The sequence below is a fragment of the Ambystoma mexicanum genome, chromosome 7p (genome assembly GCF_040938575.1).
Source record: "Ambystoma mexicanum isolate Mex_15411 chromosome 7p, UKY_AmexF1_1, whole genome shotgun sequence".
Classification (NCBI taxonomy): domain Eukaryota; kingdom Metazoa; phylum Chordata; class Amphibia; order Caudata; family Ambystomatidae; genus Ambystoma; species Ambystoma mexicanum.
This window is the reverse complement of record NC_090939.1, coordinates 901,572,706-901,587,697: the sequence shown is the minus strand read 5'-3', so window position 1 is coordinate 901,587,697 and position 14,992 is coordinate 901,572,706. Positions and strand designations below refer to the sequence as shown.

Sequence of the window (14,992 nt, the reverse complement as noted above, 5' to 3'; positions counted from 1 at the left end):
TTACAGGTGCTGAGGGTCTTGAGAGAAAGGCAGCTATGTCACTGATAGGACTTCATGTAATTGTGTGGGGCTCTGTCACTGAACGGGAAAGGTGGATATGCCTATTGTTTGCGTGATCTCTGTGGCCATTGGTACATCTGGGAAACTCTCCACGGACAGGGACTATTGTTTGGTATCTGTGTCTTCTAGACTAGATACCAATATCCCCCCTATACTGCTTTGTACATATTGGCAATCCTGGTCAATTGGGAGTATCAGGTCTATTGGAAACCTATCGTCCTCATGTGGTCAGAACCGACTATGGTCACCCTGTGAAATGAGAGGTGGTGCCGGGGCAAAAGCTGGAGCATTCAGATTCAGTAAGGGGGTTCTGGCTTCCTGGTTTATGTCGGGGAAGGGGGCAGGATTGTCAACAAGAGGACCTTGGATGTTAATTTGTCCCTGGCTGCGCTGGAAAAATGGTCTCTGGGGTCCACTTGGGCACTCATTCTTCCAATGCCCTACCTGTCTACAGTAATTACAAACTAATGGATTTTGTCTGTGATCTGCAGTCTTGGCTGTCCCTGCAGAACCCAGTGTCCCTGCAGTCCTTGCTAACCCCATTGTCTCTTCTGTGCTTGTAAACCTCATTCTCTCTGCTGGTCCTGGTACCCTAGGTAGCACCCTGTTGTCCTCCCAGTACCATTTGTCCTCCGGGAGGACCTCCTCTTCCCATTCTGTAGTCTAACACCTTTGGGCATTGTTCTGCATGTTTTGTATCTGTCCCTTCAAGATCTGTATATGGAAGGTCATTAATGTACTCTCAAAAGTCTCTATCCTTTGCTCCTCGCACGCTAAACAGTAATTTGCAACCACCACTAGCAGCGCTAAGGGTTTGATCTGCCACCCACTGCACATGTTCTTTAACTGTGCTTGTCCCTTCGGGCAGAAGTCCAGCTACGTAGGAGTTTTCTATAGCTTCCTAGATCCAAATCCTCCACTCCCCACCCTACCTGATACTGAGCAATCAGATCTCCACTGTGTCCTCCCCTGGTTGCTTCTAGATCCCTTTCTGAAAAATTGCCCGCTCTCCCATCCTCTGCTGTTAGCTCCTCACTCCCTTGTTTCTCTGCTTCCCTCACCATTTTCTTCCTATGATTGTAAAGCACCAAGTTGCTTCCTGAACACAGGTCTGAGCTCAATAAATGCCCTAATAATAATAATAATAATAATAATAATAATCATAATAATAATAATTAATGTGTAGTTTCATGAGATTAAGTCAAATCTGAATGCTAGACAAACACTACTTTTAATCATTCCAGATAGTGTGCAGGTAATTCCCCTTTAATCCACTTACAATTCCCTATCTTGGCCCAATCGGTTTTTCAGGGGCAGATTGATGGCAGTAATTATACCCTCCCTAGCCAGGACAAGGGCATACCCTGTACTGGGATCGGTATTAGGCCTATTAGCCCGATCAACCAGTCTCTGCCTCACCCCAGGCCGAATCACCCGAAGATGGATTGACAGTGCGCAGCTCCTCTGTAAATCTCGGCGGTTGGTCCTGAATATTGGGGAATTCTATGGCCAGGCTCCGCAGGTTGCCCAATGTCCATAGGGAACTGTACGGTAACAAAGGGGGGTTTGTTGCTGCCCCTCCCCCTTGGTCCTTGCCAAAATGTGTCAAACGGGTGCTTGGAGGACCTGTGAGTCTCTCCCGTACACGGTGTGTCCCCTTGTCACAGACGGAGTATAGGGGGGAGATGTGTCGGTAACAGAGCTTCCCTTGGGCTCCCAGATAGTTAGTCCAGTTAGAGAGTTGCAGAGGGCTTGGTGCATTGGGGCGGTATTGCAACAAGGGACTGATCAGCTTCCGTTGCCTGCACCTGCTGCCCCACCTGCCGCTGGCCTGATCTCAGCGCGCACACTAGTGAACAATCAATGATGTCCTCACCGTCTAGGTATCCTGATCATCCTGTTCAGTTTCTTTCTCCCCTTCCACTATTTGGAGGCACTGGTGTGTCGATTTTTCTGACAATCCTCTAGGCCCTTAAGTATTTTATCTGCCCTTGCAATCTGTCATTCACCTCACTTAGCACCTTAACCTTACAGTCATGGTGTAACATTGTCATCTCTCTTCTAAAAAGGTCCCAAATGTCCTCCAAAGTTTGGGGGTTGTCTTACTCTTTTGTCAAAATGCTTCACACAATAAAACTATACAGTGGTACAACAATGTTAGGTCAAATGGCAGGCAAATGATCAAAGGAAGATTCAAGGTCAGGAAGTAGAGAAAGGAAGTCGTTTTTAAGACTTGTACGGAAGGTATGGAAAGAAAGGAAGAGCGAATTGTAAGAGGTGTGGTAATGTATTCCAGTGTTTCAGAGCTAGAAGACTAGAGAGAAGCAAGGCTGTCAGGAGAGGATTTTTTAAGCATGGGAATTATGATAGCATGTTTGAAGCAGCAGGGGAAAGACGAAAAGAGGGAGAGGTTAAAGAGAGAGAGGTAAGGTATGGGAGTAAATGAAGGTAGACAATAGGAAAAAGAGAAGATAACATCAAGTGGAGAGTCAGTAGGGTGAGTACTACTTCTGCCTCAATTGTCACTAAAATGCTCTAATGCTCATCTGAGCACTTCTAATTTGTCTAAATGTAAAGTCCCTTCTATGGGGAAAGAACAAGTTACTCCTTACCTGGTAACATTCTTTCGATGGGATGTTCCTCCGACGTATTCCTTATCTATGATATTTGTATCTCCAGCTTGCTGGCCTCGGAAACATTTTTTCCCAGTAGAGGGCGCTGTGCGTCGACGTCCGTCGAGTAGGTGTTCCTCGACAGCCACCGTATCGACGCCAACGTCATCATGCCTATAAATGGCCACGCGCAGCGTCCGTTGCTCAGTTCCGTTTTGTAGAGTAAGGTAGTTATTGCACGAATGGTTACTACCCTTGAAGGAGCGTAAACTGCAACCACAAGGGAAATGTTACTGCGGGGATGGTTGGGAGGGGCGATAAGGAATACATCGGAGGAACATCCCATCGAAAGAACGTTACCAGATAAGGAGTAACTTGTTCTTCGAAGGGATTGTGTCCTCCAACGTATTCCTTATCTATGATAGACTCCCATAGCAGTGGTATGTGATTGGAGGCGGGAGTAAGAGATGCCATATTACCCTTTAAGAATGAAAAGAGTGTAACACAGCTTTGCCAAATCTAGTCTCTTAACTAGAGGAGGAATCCAGGCTATAAAATTTGGTAAAGTTATGTGCGGACGACCATGTGGCAGCCGCACATATGTCTCTAATTGGTACCCCTCTTTGAAGAGCTGAGGAGGCTGCGATACCCCTGGTCGAATGAGCCCTTAGATTTTGAGGGGGCTCTTTCCCTGCCAGTTTGTAGCATTTCAGAATGGCTAAAATAATCCATCTGGAGATGGTTTGTTTGGTTATTGGTAATCCCAACTTATGTCCTGCGTAACCTACAAAGAGTTGGTCTGCTTGTCTAATTTTAGCAAGTTTACTGATATAAAAACTCAAGGCTCGCTTAGGGTCCAGCCTGTGTAGTCTCTCTTCCTCTTTCCCCAGATGGGAAGGAGGATAGAATGAAGGTAAAGTAATCTTCTGAGTAATGTGAAATTCAGAAACTACCTTTGGGAGGAAGTTAGGCTTCACTTGTAGAACGACTTTGTCCTTGTGAAAAATTGTATGAGGAGGTTTACAAGATAGGGCTTGTATCTCGCTAACCCTTCTAGCAGATGTTAATGCTACCAATAAAACAGTTTTGAGGGTGAGAAACTTCAATGAACAAGAGTGGAGTGGTTCAAAAGGACCACCCTTTAGGAAGTTTAAAACTAGATTTAAGTCCCATAAGGGAACTTGGAATGGTCTTGGAGGGTAAACATTAGTTAGACCTTTCAGGTATTGTATTACCAATGGAATTTTGAAATACGATGGCTCATCTGCAGTGCGCTTAAAGATCGATAGCGCTGCGAGATAGCCCTTAATAGTGCCAACTTGAAGGCCTGAATTTGCCAAATAAAGTAAGAAGGATAACACTGCAGGTGTACCACATGAAAAGGGTTCGATATTCTTTTCTCTGCACCAGCTGCAAAATTTATTCCAACGGCAGCGGTATAGAGTTTTAGTTGCTGGCCTTCTGGCCGAAAGCAACACCTCCATGACGTCATCTGGAAGGTCCTAATCCTTGTACCTCAACATTTCAGATACCAAGCGTGAAGGTTGAGGGTCTTGATGGCTGGATGGAGAACCTGACCTCCCTTCTGCGAGAGAAGATCCTCTCTGTACGGTAGATGAATTGGAGGATGGATGGACATGTCCAGAAGGCCCAGGTACCACGTTCTCCTGGCCCAATCCGGGGCAATTAGGATCATGGTCTTCCGAAACCTTCTCAACCTCCTGATCATTTGAGGAATGACAGGGACTGGAGGAAACGCGTACAGAAGTGGGAACTCCCAGTCCACTACGAACGCGTCTCCTAGAGCTCCTCTCGGGGTAAATTCCCTTGAGCAAAATCTGTCGCACTTCCTGTTGATACTGGTGGCAAACAGATCCACTTGAGGGGTTCCCCAAAAGGCGAAGATCTCTTGAAGGACTTCCTGAGCTATCTCCCACTCGTGGGAGACTGTGTTCTGCCTGCTCAGAGCGTCCACTGTCAAGTTCTTCTCTCCGGCTAGGTGAATTGCTGATAGAGAGATTCCTTTCTGAATTGCCCAAAACCAGGTTCGTTTAAGGGTCTCTCTGAAACAGGACAGCTTCCATGGCTAAGCTGGACGCGTCGGTTTCGACTATATATGGGAGATCGGGACGCGGGTGCTTCAAAATAGGTGCGGACGTGAATTTAGCTTTCAAATCCTGAAAGGCCTGTTCGGCTTCCTCGGTCCATTCGAAGCGTTTATTTTTTCGCAAGAGTGCATTGATGGGTTGTACCACACGTGAAAATTCCGGGATAAATTTGCAATAAAAATTAGCAAAACCAAGCATGCTTTGGACACCTTTCACCGAACTAGGTGATGGCCATTTGAGGATGGCATCCACTTTTCGTGAGTCCATTCGGACACCTTTAGGTGTCAGGATGAATCCAAGAAACTCAACCTCGGTGGTATGGAAAACGCACTTTTCCAGCTTTGCAAACAGTTTGTGCTGGCGCAATTTCTCAAGGACGGCCCTGACATGCTTTCTGTGATCAGATTCCGAAGAGGAGTACACAAGAATGTCATCGATATATACGACAACACAAACATCGATGAGTTCCCGAAGGACATTGTTCATGAAGAATTGGAAGGCAGCAGGCGCGTTGCACAACACGAAAGGCATCACCTGGTATTCGAATAATCCATATTTTGTACGGAAGGCCGTTTTCCATTCGTCGCCTTCTTTTACTCGCACCAGATGATAAGCCCCCCGGAGATCTAACTTGGTGTATACGCAAGCGTCCTTCACCTGGTCAAGGAGTTCAGGGATCAGAGGCAGAGGGTAACGGTTTTTAACAGTTATCTGGTTCAATGTGCGGTAGTCGATACAAGTCCTAAGGTCGCCTTCTTTTTTGGGCACGAAGAACAAAGCCGAGGATGCCGGAGACGTTGACGGACGAATGAAACCATTGGCTAGGTATTGATCTAAATATTGTCTCAAATGCAGATTCTCAGGTTCAGTAAGGGCATAAATCCTGCTACAAGGGGGTTGTGCACCGGGCACCAGATCGATTTGGCAATCGTACGATCTGTGGGGAGGTAACGTGTTGGCCTGTTCCTTTTGGAAGACGTCCTGAAAGTCTTGGTATTCCGGAGGTAGTTGCATGGAGACAGAGGTTACAGACGCTAGACTAATCTTCAGATTTTCTGGGTAGCAGGTTTGTGCACAATCCGGGAAGGTTATTCTCTTCGCTCGCCAATCAATTCGAGGATTATGTGTCTCTAACAAGGGATTCCGAGAATAACCTGAAACTGTGGAGCCTTGATTACATCAAACACAACTGCCTCCCGATGGCCGTCCGGACCTATAAGTGTCACCTCAGCAGTGGAATGTGTTACCGGTCCAGAGGCAATTTCGGTTCCATCAACTGTGGTGATGACATCTTTGCTGGTTTTAGGACGAAGAGGGAGGTTAATCCTAGAGACCAATTCACGCTCCACATAATTTCCTATAGCCCCACTATCGATGTATGCCTTTATTGCATGCAACCGCTTAGGCTGTTCCGGATCTACGAGGACCATTGGCACAATGAAATGCGAGGTCTGAGAGTTAGTTTTCAAGCTCGGCAAGCGGACCCCTACGCTTGTCGGGCGTGGTCGTTTCCCGAAACAGAGTCTTCATGGTTTTTATCAGCGGCTCCTACCACCTTCTTGGGCGGTTTTGCCGGGCAATCTCGTAGAAAGTGTCCAGAGGACCCACAATAAAGACATAATTGCATCTGCCGTCTTCTTTCACGTTCTTTTTGAGTTAAAGGTCCTTTAACCCCTCCGATTTGCATAGGCTCAGAGACAACAGCACCCTTGGGGTTAGCGTGGGTCTTGACCAACACCCGGGTCTCAAACTTGGACCGATCTGCTTTTCTGTTTTGAAGTCTGTGATCCAATTGGACCACTAAGTCTATATATTCTGTGCATTCTTGGGGCGGATTTACAACTTGGGCCAGGACATCTTTAAGTTCTCCGCGTAGACCTCGATAAAATAACGTGATTCTTTTATCCTCTGGCCACCCAGTTTCCACAATTAGTCTATTAAAGGTTGCAATGTAGGATAGGAGGTCCTGATTGCCCTGTCGCAGGGATAACCAGGTAAGGTAAGTATCCTTCCCTGGCCACGCCCGAGTGGCAAAATAGTCCCAATGAAAAAATAGTCCCTTTCAGGTCTCAGGGAGGCCTGAATCTTGCTGCATAGTCTGCATCAGGTAAGTGCACAAAACACCTTCCTTTATGAGCCTGGCGCCTATGGCGCCAGGACTGATGTCCAACATGAGCCTGGCGCCAACGGCGCCAGAACAGAGTCCAAAGAGCCCCTATAAGGGGCCGCTGGGCTTTTACCCGGGGGCATGATGCCTGTTCCCGGGGGTGCTGGGCCTGGCCTGGTGCTCCTGGGGTAGGCATCATGACAGGTCGTGCATGGCCACTGTATTGTCCGTCATTATCAGGACGTTTCTCCCCCGTACAGACGGCAGAAAAGCCTTCAGTGCCAGTCTGATGGCTCTCAGCTCCAACAGGTTGATGTGTAGTCTGGACTCCGATGGAGACCAACGACCGCTGATGGTCAAGTCGTTGGCATGGGCTCCCCACCCCGTGAGTGAGGCGTCTGTGACTACTGTTATCTCCGGCCATGGTTGCCAAAACAGTTCTCCTTTCAAGATGTTCTCTGGAGAGGCCCACCATTGAAGATCGTGGGCTACCTTGTCCGGAATCCGGAGGAGAACTGCCATCCTCCCTGAGAATTGTGACCACTGAATCCTCAGTGCCCACTGAAGGGATCTCATTCTCAGGCGAGCCTCTGGCACAAGGGATATGCAGGATGCCATGAGGCCTAGCAATCTCAAAAAGTCGTAGGCCGGGAGACGTTGGGCATTTTGATACCTGGTGACCATCTGCAGAATATCTTGAGCCCTCACCTCTGGTGGCGAGGCTTTTCCCAGGGACGTGTCCAGGACTGCTCCAATGAACTGGAGTCTCTGTGATGGTATCATCTGTGACTTCTTTAAATTGAGGGAGAAGCCCAGCTTGTGAAGGAAGTGGCAGACATAATCTAGTTGGATCTGAGCTTGTTCCGAAGAAACTGCTCTGATCAACCAATCGTCCAGGTAGGGGTAGACGTGAATCCCTTCCCTCCTTAGACTTGCAGCCACACCCGACATTAGCTTGGTGAAGACCCTCAGGCGGAGGTCAGCCCAAATGGCAGAACTGGAAATTGATAATGAGAGTTGCCAATTGCGAACCTCAGGTACTTCCTGTGCTTGGGATGGATTGGCACATGGAAATAAGCATCCTGAAGGTCCAGAGATACCAACCAGTCCTGAAGCTGAAGGCCCTGAAGGATCTGAGAGAGAGTTACCATCTTGAACTTGTCCTTCCTGAGGAACTTGTTCAATTCTCGTAAGTCCAGGATGGGTCTCAGTCCTCCGTCTTTCTTTGGTATGAGAAAGTAGGGGGAGTACCAGCCCTTGTTCCTGTCCGCTACAGGTACCGGTTCTATGGCACCTTTCTCTAGCAGGTCTACAATTTCCTGCAAGAGGAGCGCATCCGGCACTTTCAGAGAGCTGTTCCCCGGTGGATGGCTCTGAGGGATGCGTAGAAAAGGCAGGCAGTAACCTTGGGCAATGCCCAAGCATCTGACGTAATAGCCTGCCATTCATTCAGATGGTGAGTTAACCTGCCCCCTACAGGTGTCTTGTGATGGGAGACCTCAGAGTGGTTTGGGAGCGGCTGATGCAGTTGGCGAAGGTAAAGCGGCTCCTGCTGATGCGGCTTTCTTTCCTTTACCTCGTCCACCACGGGTACATTTTCCTTGGCCTCTTTGAGCCGGCCGTCCTCTGCCTCTTCCATATGAGGAATAATAGCGAAAGGACCTTCCTCTCCAAGAGGATCCTGAGGGACGAAAATTAGTTTGGCGGATTGCAGCTACTAGTGACTTGGCTGCTGCTTTAGATGTTTGCAGTTTTTCCAAACTGTCATCCGCCTTCTTAGCAAACAGGGAAGAGACGTCAAAGGGCATATTTAAAAGTCTGGCCTGTACGTCAGAAGCAAAGCCAGACTTTCTCAACCACGCATGCCTGCGGATTGTGGTACTTGCCGCCATGGCCCTGCTGATACTGTCAGCAGAATCAATGCCAGTTTGAAGGGACTCACACATTGCATCTTTACCATCTCTGATGATATTTAAAAATGCGTCCCTTTCTTCTCCTTCCTGGAGGCAATCAGCCGCTGATGAAGCACACTCCCAAAGAGTGTGGCTGAACCTAGCGAGCGTACAAGTCGCATTAACAGATTTTAAAGCCATGCTACAGGCCGAGAAGACTTTCTTAGCCATGGCATCATATTTTTTATCATCCCTATCCTGTGGAGCAGTGGGGTATGCAGATGTACTGCCTGATGAAGTTGCAGCCTGGACCACCAGACTCTCTGGAGTAGGGTGCTTAGATAGGTATTCAGGGTCAGCAGCAAATACCCTATATTTCGCTGACAACTTCTTGTTAACCGCAGGGACAACTTCAGGAGTTTCCCAGTTAGTTAAAATCTTTCTTTGTAAAGCAGAATGAAAGGGAACCACAGGATCCTCCTGTGGACCTTTATCCAGAATTTCTGTGAGGTCATCCTGTTGAAAAACAGGTGAAGGCGCAGACCAACCCATGAACTCCATAATTCTTGACATTAGGGTTCTATAAGGGGTTTTAGCATGTTCCCCTGGGTCTGGTTTGACAAATTCCACTTCTGGGGAAGTGTCTAGGCCACTTGCTTCCTGTAATGCATCCTGAAGGTCTTTCAACCTTCTTTCCTCAGAGGCAAAAGTCTCTGGTTCAGGTGATGCGGTCCTCTGCAGCCCAAAAGGCCTTTCTTGATCAGAATCCTCCCTTTCTTCATAAATTGAAGTTAAGGGGGGATGCTCTGGCTTGTGAAATGGTATAAAACCCATCTCTAAAGCAGAGGGAGCCATCATCAGTGGCCTTGAAAAGGTCAATATCATTGACGCCGATGTAAAAATCCTCAAAGGCGCCGACAAAGGCGTCGAGAAAACTGGAAGAGGCCTCGAAGAACTCGAGAGGATCGTAATCCTGCTCGAGGATGTCGACGACATTCTCGACGTCGTGTCGGAGGCTCTCGGTGTAACCGTTGGCTGTGGAGTAGCCGTGGGTTTTTCTTTTATCGGCGTCGATGTCGACGCCGGCGTCAACTCGATCGAGGGATGCGTCGAAGAACCCTTCGATAACGGCGTCCATGGCGCCGATCTAGGTTCGAAGGGGCTTTCGACGATGGCGTCGAAGATGCTTTACTTCCCGATGGCTCATGGCGCTTTCGGGTCGACTCTTTCGCCGGGTGCTTCGACTCCCTGCGTTTAGATTTTTTGGGCTTTTCACCCGGGGTATCACCCTCAGCTGACTTCGAGGGGGTCGAGGCCGCTTTCTCGAAGACGCTTAGCATCTTTTTTCTGAATTCCTCCCACTCAGCCTGAGAGCTGTGTTTTGTGGGGCAATTTACTCTTTCAGGGGAACTAGAAGACGACGACAAAGGAGATCTTCTACGTCTCTTTTTCGAGTGCCTAGACCTCGACGAGTGGTGGGAGCCACTTCGAGACCTAGACCGAGAATGCTTTCGACGGTGAGGAGACGAATGTCTCGACTCTACCGCAGAAACTTTCAAGGAAGTTAAAACTGACTTACCTCTCTCGAGCTTCCCCTTACGGTCCTTCAAGGCTTTCGCCGTCATGGATAGGCATTCCTCACACTCCGAACACTGGTGTTCGATTCCCAGACACCACAAACAGATCCTGTGAGGATCCGTCAACGACATTTTCTTCCCACAGTCTCGGCATTTTTTGAAACCAGACCGAGGAGTCGTCGGGTCGGAGGAGGAAGCCATTGAGTACGAGTCGGTTTTCTCGAGGAAATATGAATATATTTCGACTGACGAACTGAGCAACGGTATTCCGAGGCACACGAAGCGCGGAAAAACGGAACTGAGCAACAGACGCTGCGCGTGGCCATCTATAGGCATGATGACGTCAGCGTCGATACAGTGGCTGTCGAGGAACACCTACTCGATGGACGTCGGCGCACAGCCCCCTCTACTGGGAAACATTTTTTCTGAGGCCAGCAAGCTGGAGATACAAATATAATAGATAAGGAATACGTCGGAGGACACAATCCCTTAGAAAGAGTGTGTTTATGAAGTCATGTTGAGTCTAAAAGGTCACAAGTAGTATTGTTAAAGTTAGTAAACATAATGTGCAGGTGAGCCCGTAGCAGGGAATTCAGTCTGTATCAATTGCCTTTTGGGCATTTTTCATCGCTAATTTTATGGTTCAGTGCCTCAAGCTCAATTACCCAGTACCATTCACTATTTGACTCCACTCCATCGCGGCCCTTAGAGGGGAAAGAGAATTTACCAGTGACTCTGCAGAGTGGTCCTGAACAAAACGAAGGGATACCCAACCTGTAAACATCCGTCTTTCCCTATTTATGTGCTGGGCATTACAATCCCACCAGATCCCGTTATTTCTTATCTACAACAGAAACACAAACAGAGAAGCCTCTTTCAAATGCCTTCACCTACCAGGTTCCGAGCAGAGTCAGACCATGCATACGCCTAAGATCTCAATGACTTACTTTCAGAACCATTCTACATAAATTTGCCAGTCCAAGTATTTTTACAGATCTATTTCAGGGTAGCAAAAATAGATAATCGCCCAAAAAACAGTAACTAAACAGGCAAAGTGAGAATTAAAACAGCATTTTCACAACCAGAATTTCCAAACCAGACCAGGATACTCCCTGAACAAGTCATGCTTTGTCTGTCCATTACGAAAGAAAAACCCCTCAGCTCCCCTAAGTAGTTCCCCCAAAGTAGTTGTTTATGCAGGGCACCGACAAATCAGCTTTACCTCCTCCTTTTAAAACCCATGGACTCCTACTCTTTTTTGTAACATCCAACCTGTTTTCTGACTTCCGGGAGCACAGTGGACCTTGGTTCCAGGTTTGGGATAGATGACTCTGCCCCACCCTCCCATGTCAAACTCCCAGCCATCTGGTGTCAAGACAGATATGGTGAGTGCACTACGAGGGTTTGTTGTAGGACGATGGTGTGTAGGGTTTTTTGTTTTCTGGTGTGATTCTCTAGGATGGGCCTCAGGGACAATGGGGAGAGTTTAGCAGACTTCCTGAGTCTGAGTACACCCTGCTCTTTCGACCCGTCTGAGCCCTGATATTGCCTGCTGTTATCCACACTAAGCCTTGACCAGCAATAGCTGAGTTTGTCCCTTCCAATCAGAGAGTTATTGACTCCCTGTTGTGTCCCACACTCTTTCTCTTGCTGCAAATGTCAGTTAATGGGACTCCAAACTTAAATGGCTTAGTGACCAATATGTCTCCAATCTTTACAATGGTCAAGTCTCTTAACGTATTTGCAATCTCCTTAGCCTAATTACTGTTTCTTTCTTCTCCTTCCTCCCTTTTCGGAGCTGGCGGCAACACGTCGTGCACTGATGCAGGTAAGTGCAGTTTTTAGGTAGTTTACAGTATTAATCGCTACTGGCCTTCAGGCGTGAACTAACATGGGCATCTTACTCTCCTTTCCTTTCCTAGTCGAGTGGGAGGCCTAAAGATGCAGGGGACAGTGTCCGGGAATCCATTCCGGTAAGTCTACTCCTCTCTCTCTGGTTTTCTCTCTCCCTGGCCGCTGTTGTCCCTGTCTTTTTGTTGTTTTGGTTTTCTCCCTCTTCTTCCCTGTCTTCCTCTCTTCTATTTCAAATGGGATTTCCTTTCTTCTTGGTTCCTCCGTGTGGGTCTCAGGTGTTAACAGGCAAGATGTCAGGAAGGTCTGGAAATCCATGCCAGAGTGCATAGCTTTACATATTCTCCCATTGGGGTGGCACTGTTGCGCAACAATGGTAATGGCCGCTGCCTGAGAGCACTCCGGCTCGAGCCCATAAATCCTGTTAATAATCCTAATCTCCCAGCAGCGCAGAACACTGCTGGTTGCTGGTCTCAATGTCTGAAGAACCCAGGCACACATTGCAGCGGAAACCGGAGCCCTGCTCCCTTTATAACAACTGTTGGAGTGTGTGTACCTGCGGCCTACGGGGAAGTGGTGGGCCTTCAATAGATTTGCCTGCCTCCCTCGCTGTGGCTCCTCCTCGCTGATCGAGGCAGTGTGCTCTGCTCTCCTCCCCCAGATCCTTGTTTAACGTTGTGGGAGCATATACGGCTACCCGCCTGGGGGCTGCGAACCACACCTGCATTGCACGTAGGAGAGTCGAGGCTGCGTGGGCTGCGCACGCCCTGTGGGGGGTCTTGGTGCAGCGGTCCCAGAGGATCTCTGGAGTACCGGACATGGCGCAGTGAGTGACTGGAGACCCTATCACCTCGGCGGAGTGCTGGGCTGCCCCTTCCTGTTCTGCCTTTCTCCCCCTTTTTCGGGTTTCTTATTGTGCCGCCGGAGGTGCCTGGCCCCTGCAGCGCCCATACAAGATCTCAGGTGCACGGTAGGGCCACAATCTCTTAAGCTTGTGTGCCACTGGCCCGAATGATTGACGGGTGACCCCATGGACATTGAGGTGCAGGGAGCAGCAGGGAGGGGGTTGAGCTCTGGGAAGACCGTGCATTTGTGATTGGAGTCTGGTGGCCCCAAGAAAAGTGCCCCTGGGTGCAGGAGAGGCACATTTGGTCCGAACTGTGAGCACGCTGTGGACGGGTGAGTGTGGTGGAATTGGAGAACTGGCTTGGCTCCCGAGCATGCAAGGAGACACCATGCTGCATACCCTGGCCGGCGTGGTAGAGGGATTGTGAGAGTGAGTGCATGCAACTAGTTCCCATTGGTGCACACGGTCCTACTCTCCTACCCAGGACCCCGCGCCTTCCTTGCTGCACTAGCGCCTCCACAGCTGATACATTTTATTTTACTGCATCATGGTAAATGCAAAAAAACAGGCAAAAATTGATTAATTTGCCAGGTCTGAAGTGCCTCATCCGCTAATCCTGGCCCCTTGCAGCTGGACCTGGCTGCTCTCAATCAGACTCTGGTGGCTCTTAAAAACAGTACAGACACACTGGGTTCAAAATATGACGCACTTACCTGAAGGTGGACAGATCCACTATACAGACAAACTGTGTAACTGTATGACCGAGGCGGATAGCAGGATCAGCGAGGGCGAGGACAAGGTTACTACCCTGCAACTTGAGGTCTCCCTACTGCAACAAACTGTGAAGAAAATAGCGGCAAAAAATAATGACCTTGAACGGCGGTCCCGATGCAACAATGTGCGTATTCTTGGGATTCCGGATTCCACTCAAATTGAGAACATGGAACAATTCATTGAGAAACTACTCTTGGAAATTCTGGATGACCCCCCCGATCTCAAAGATGTTCTCGTGGAGCACCACATTGTTCACTAGCTGCTATATCGCCTCCTGGGCCGCCTGAGAGACCTATAATTGCACGCATCTTCAATTATCGAGACAGTGATGTCATCCTAAGGGCAGCAAGAGAGAAGGGTGTCCTTCGATGGGGCACAGTAACAATCCGTCTGTTGCCTGACTTCAGCCCCCCAGGTGCAGGAAACTTTTCAAGTTGCAAAAAACACTCTGAGACCAAAGGACAACCGGTATGCAATGCTGTTCCTGGCCAAGCCCTGTGTAACACACAATGGGAAGGTACTCTCCTTCACGACTCCTGAAGCAACAGGACGTTTTGCCCTAGGACTGCCTAACACAGGCAGGCCTCCGGAATAGCTACTGTGGCCTTGTTGGGCCTGATCCTTATTCTCCACTGGGAGCCAAGGCTACTGCAGTTGCAGTTACAGTTGCAGTTTAAATATGACTATGCTGGGCTCCGTGCACCATGTTCTGTATCTATGTCTGCCTTCCGGGAGTTAAATAGGATCTGAGAAGGGCTCTTATATCCCGGAGCCTATTGTCGCCTTGTGCGCCCCGTTTCCTCTGACGTTGCGGGTATTGAATGTTACAGTTGGTTGACTGAGTTATATTTTGATGGGGGGGTGAGGCCGGTTGGTTTTGGTTTCTGGTGTGGGTCGGGGTACTGGGGAAGGGCGGCAGGGCTGGTCTGGGAGGCTAGGTTTAAATGCCAAGTACAGTGCAATGTTTAGATTTTCCACACTTCTGAAACTGAGCGACAAAGCTGGATTCTTACGATTCATGGTGGTACACAGTACCACCATGTGAGATGGCAGGTACAGAAATGACCCCTTCACGAAAGGTGCAGCAGGGAGTGATATTTCATTATCGTCCTAGGATATATGGGGCTTCACACATCTCAAAAAAACCTGACTAATTGCAAACTA

General features: G+C 48.6%; 1 protein-coding gene across 1 annotated transcript in view; it reads left to right on the top strand.

Moving 5' to 3' along the window:
* Positions 1 to 14,992, top strand: part of LOC138526013 (uncharacterized) — an 805,753-nt gene that overhangs the window by 535,574 nt on the left and 255,187 nt on the right. The window contains exons 19-20 of the mRNA XM_069636306.1: positions 12,155 to 12,184; positions 12,279 to 12,329. Of these exons, the coding sequence (XP_069492407.1) occupies positions 12,155 to 12,184; positions 12,279 to 12,329 (81 nt within the window). The remainder of the gene's footprint in view (positions 1 to 12,154; positions 12,185 to 12,278; positions 12,330 to 14,992) is intronic.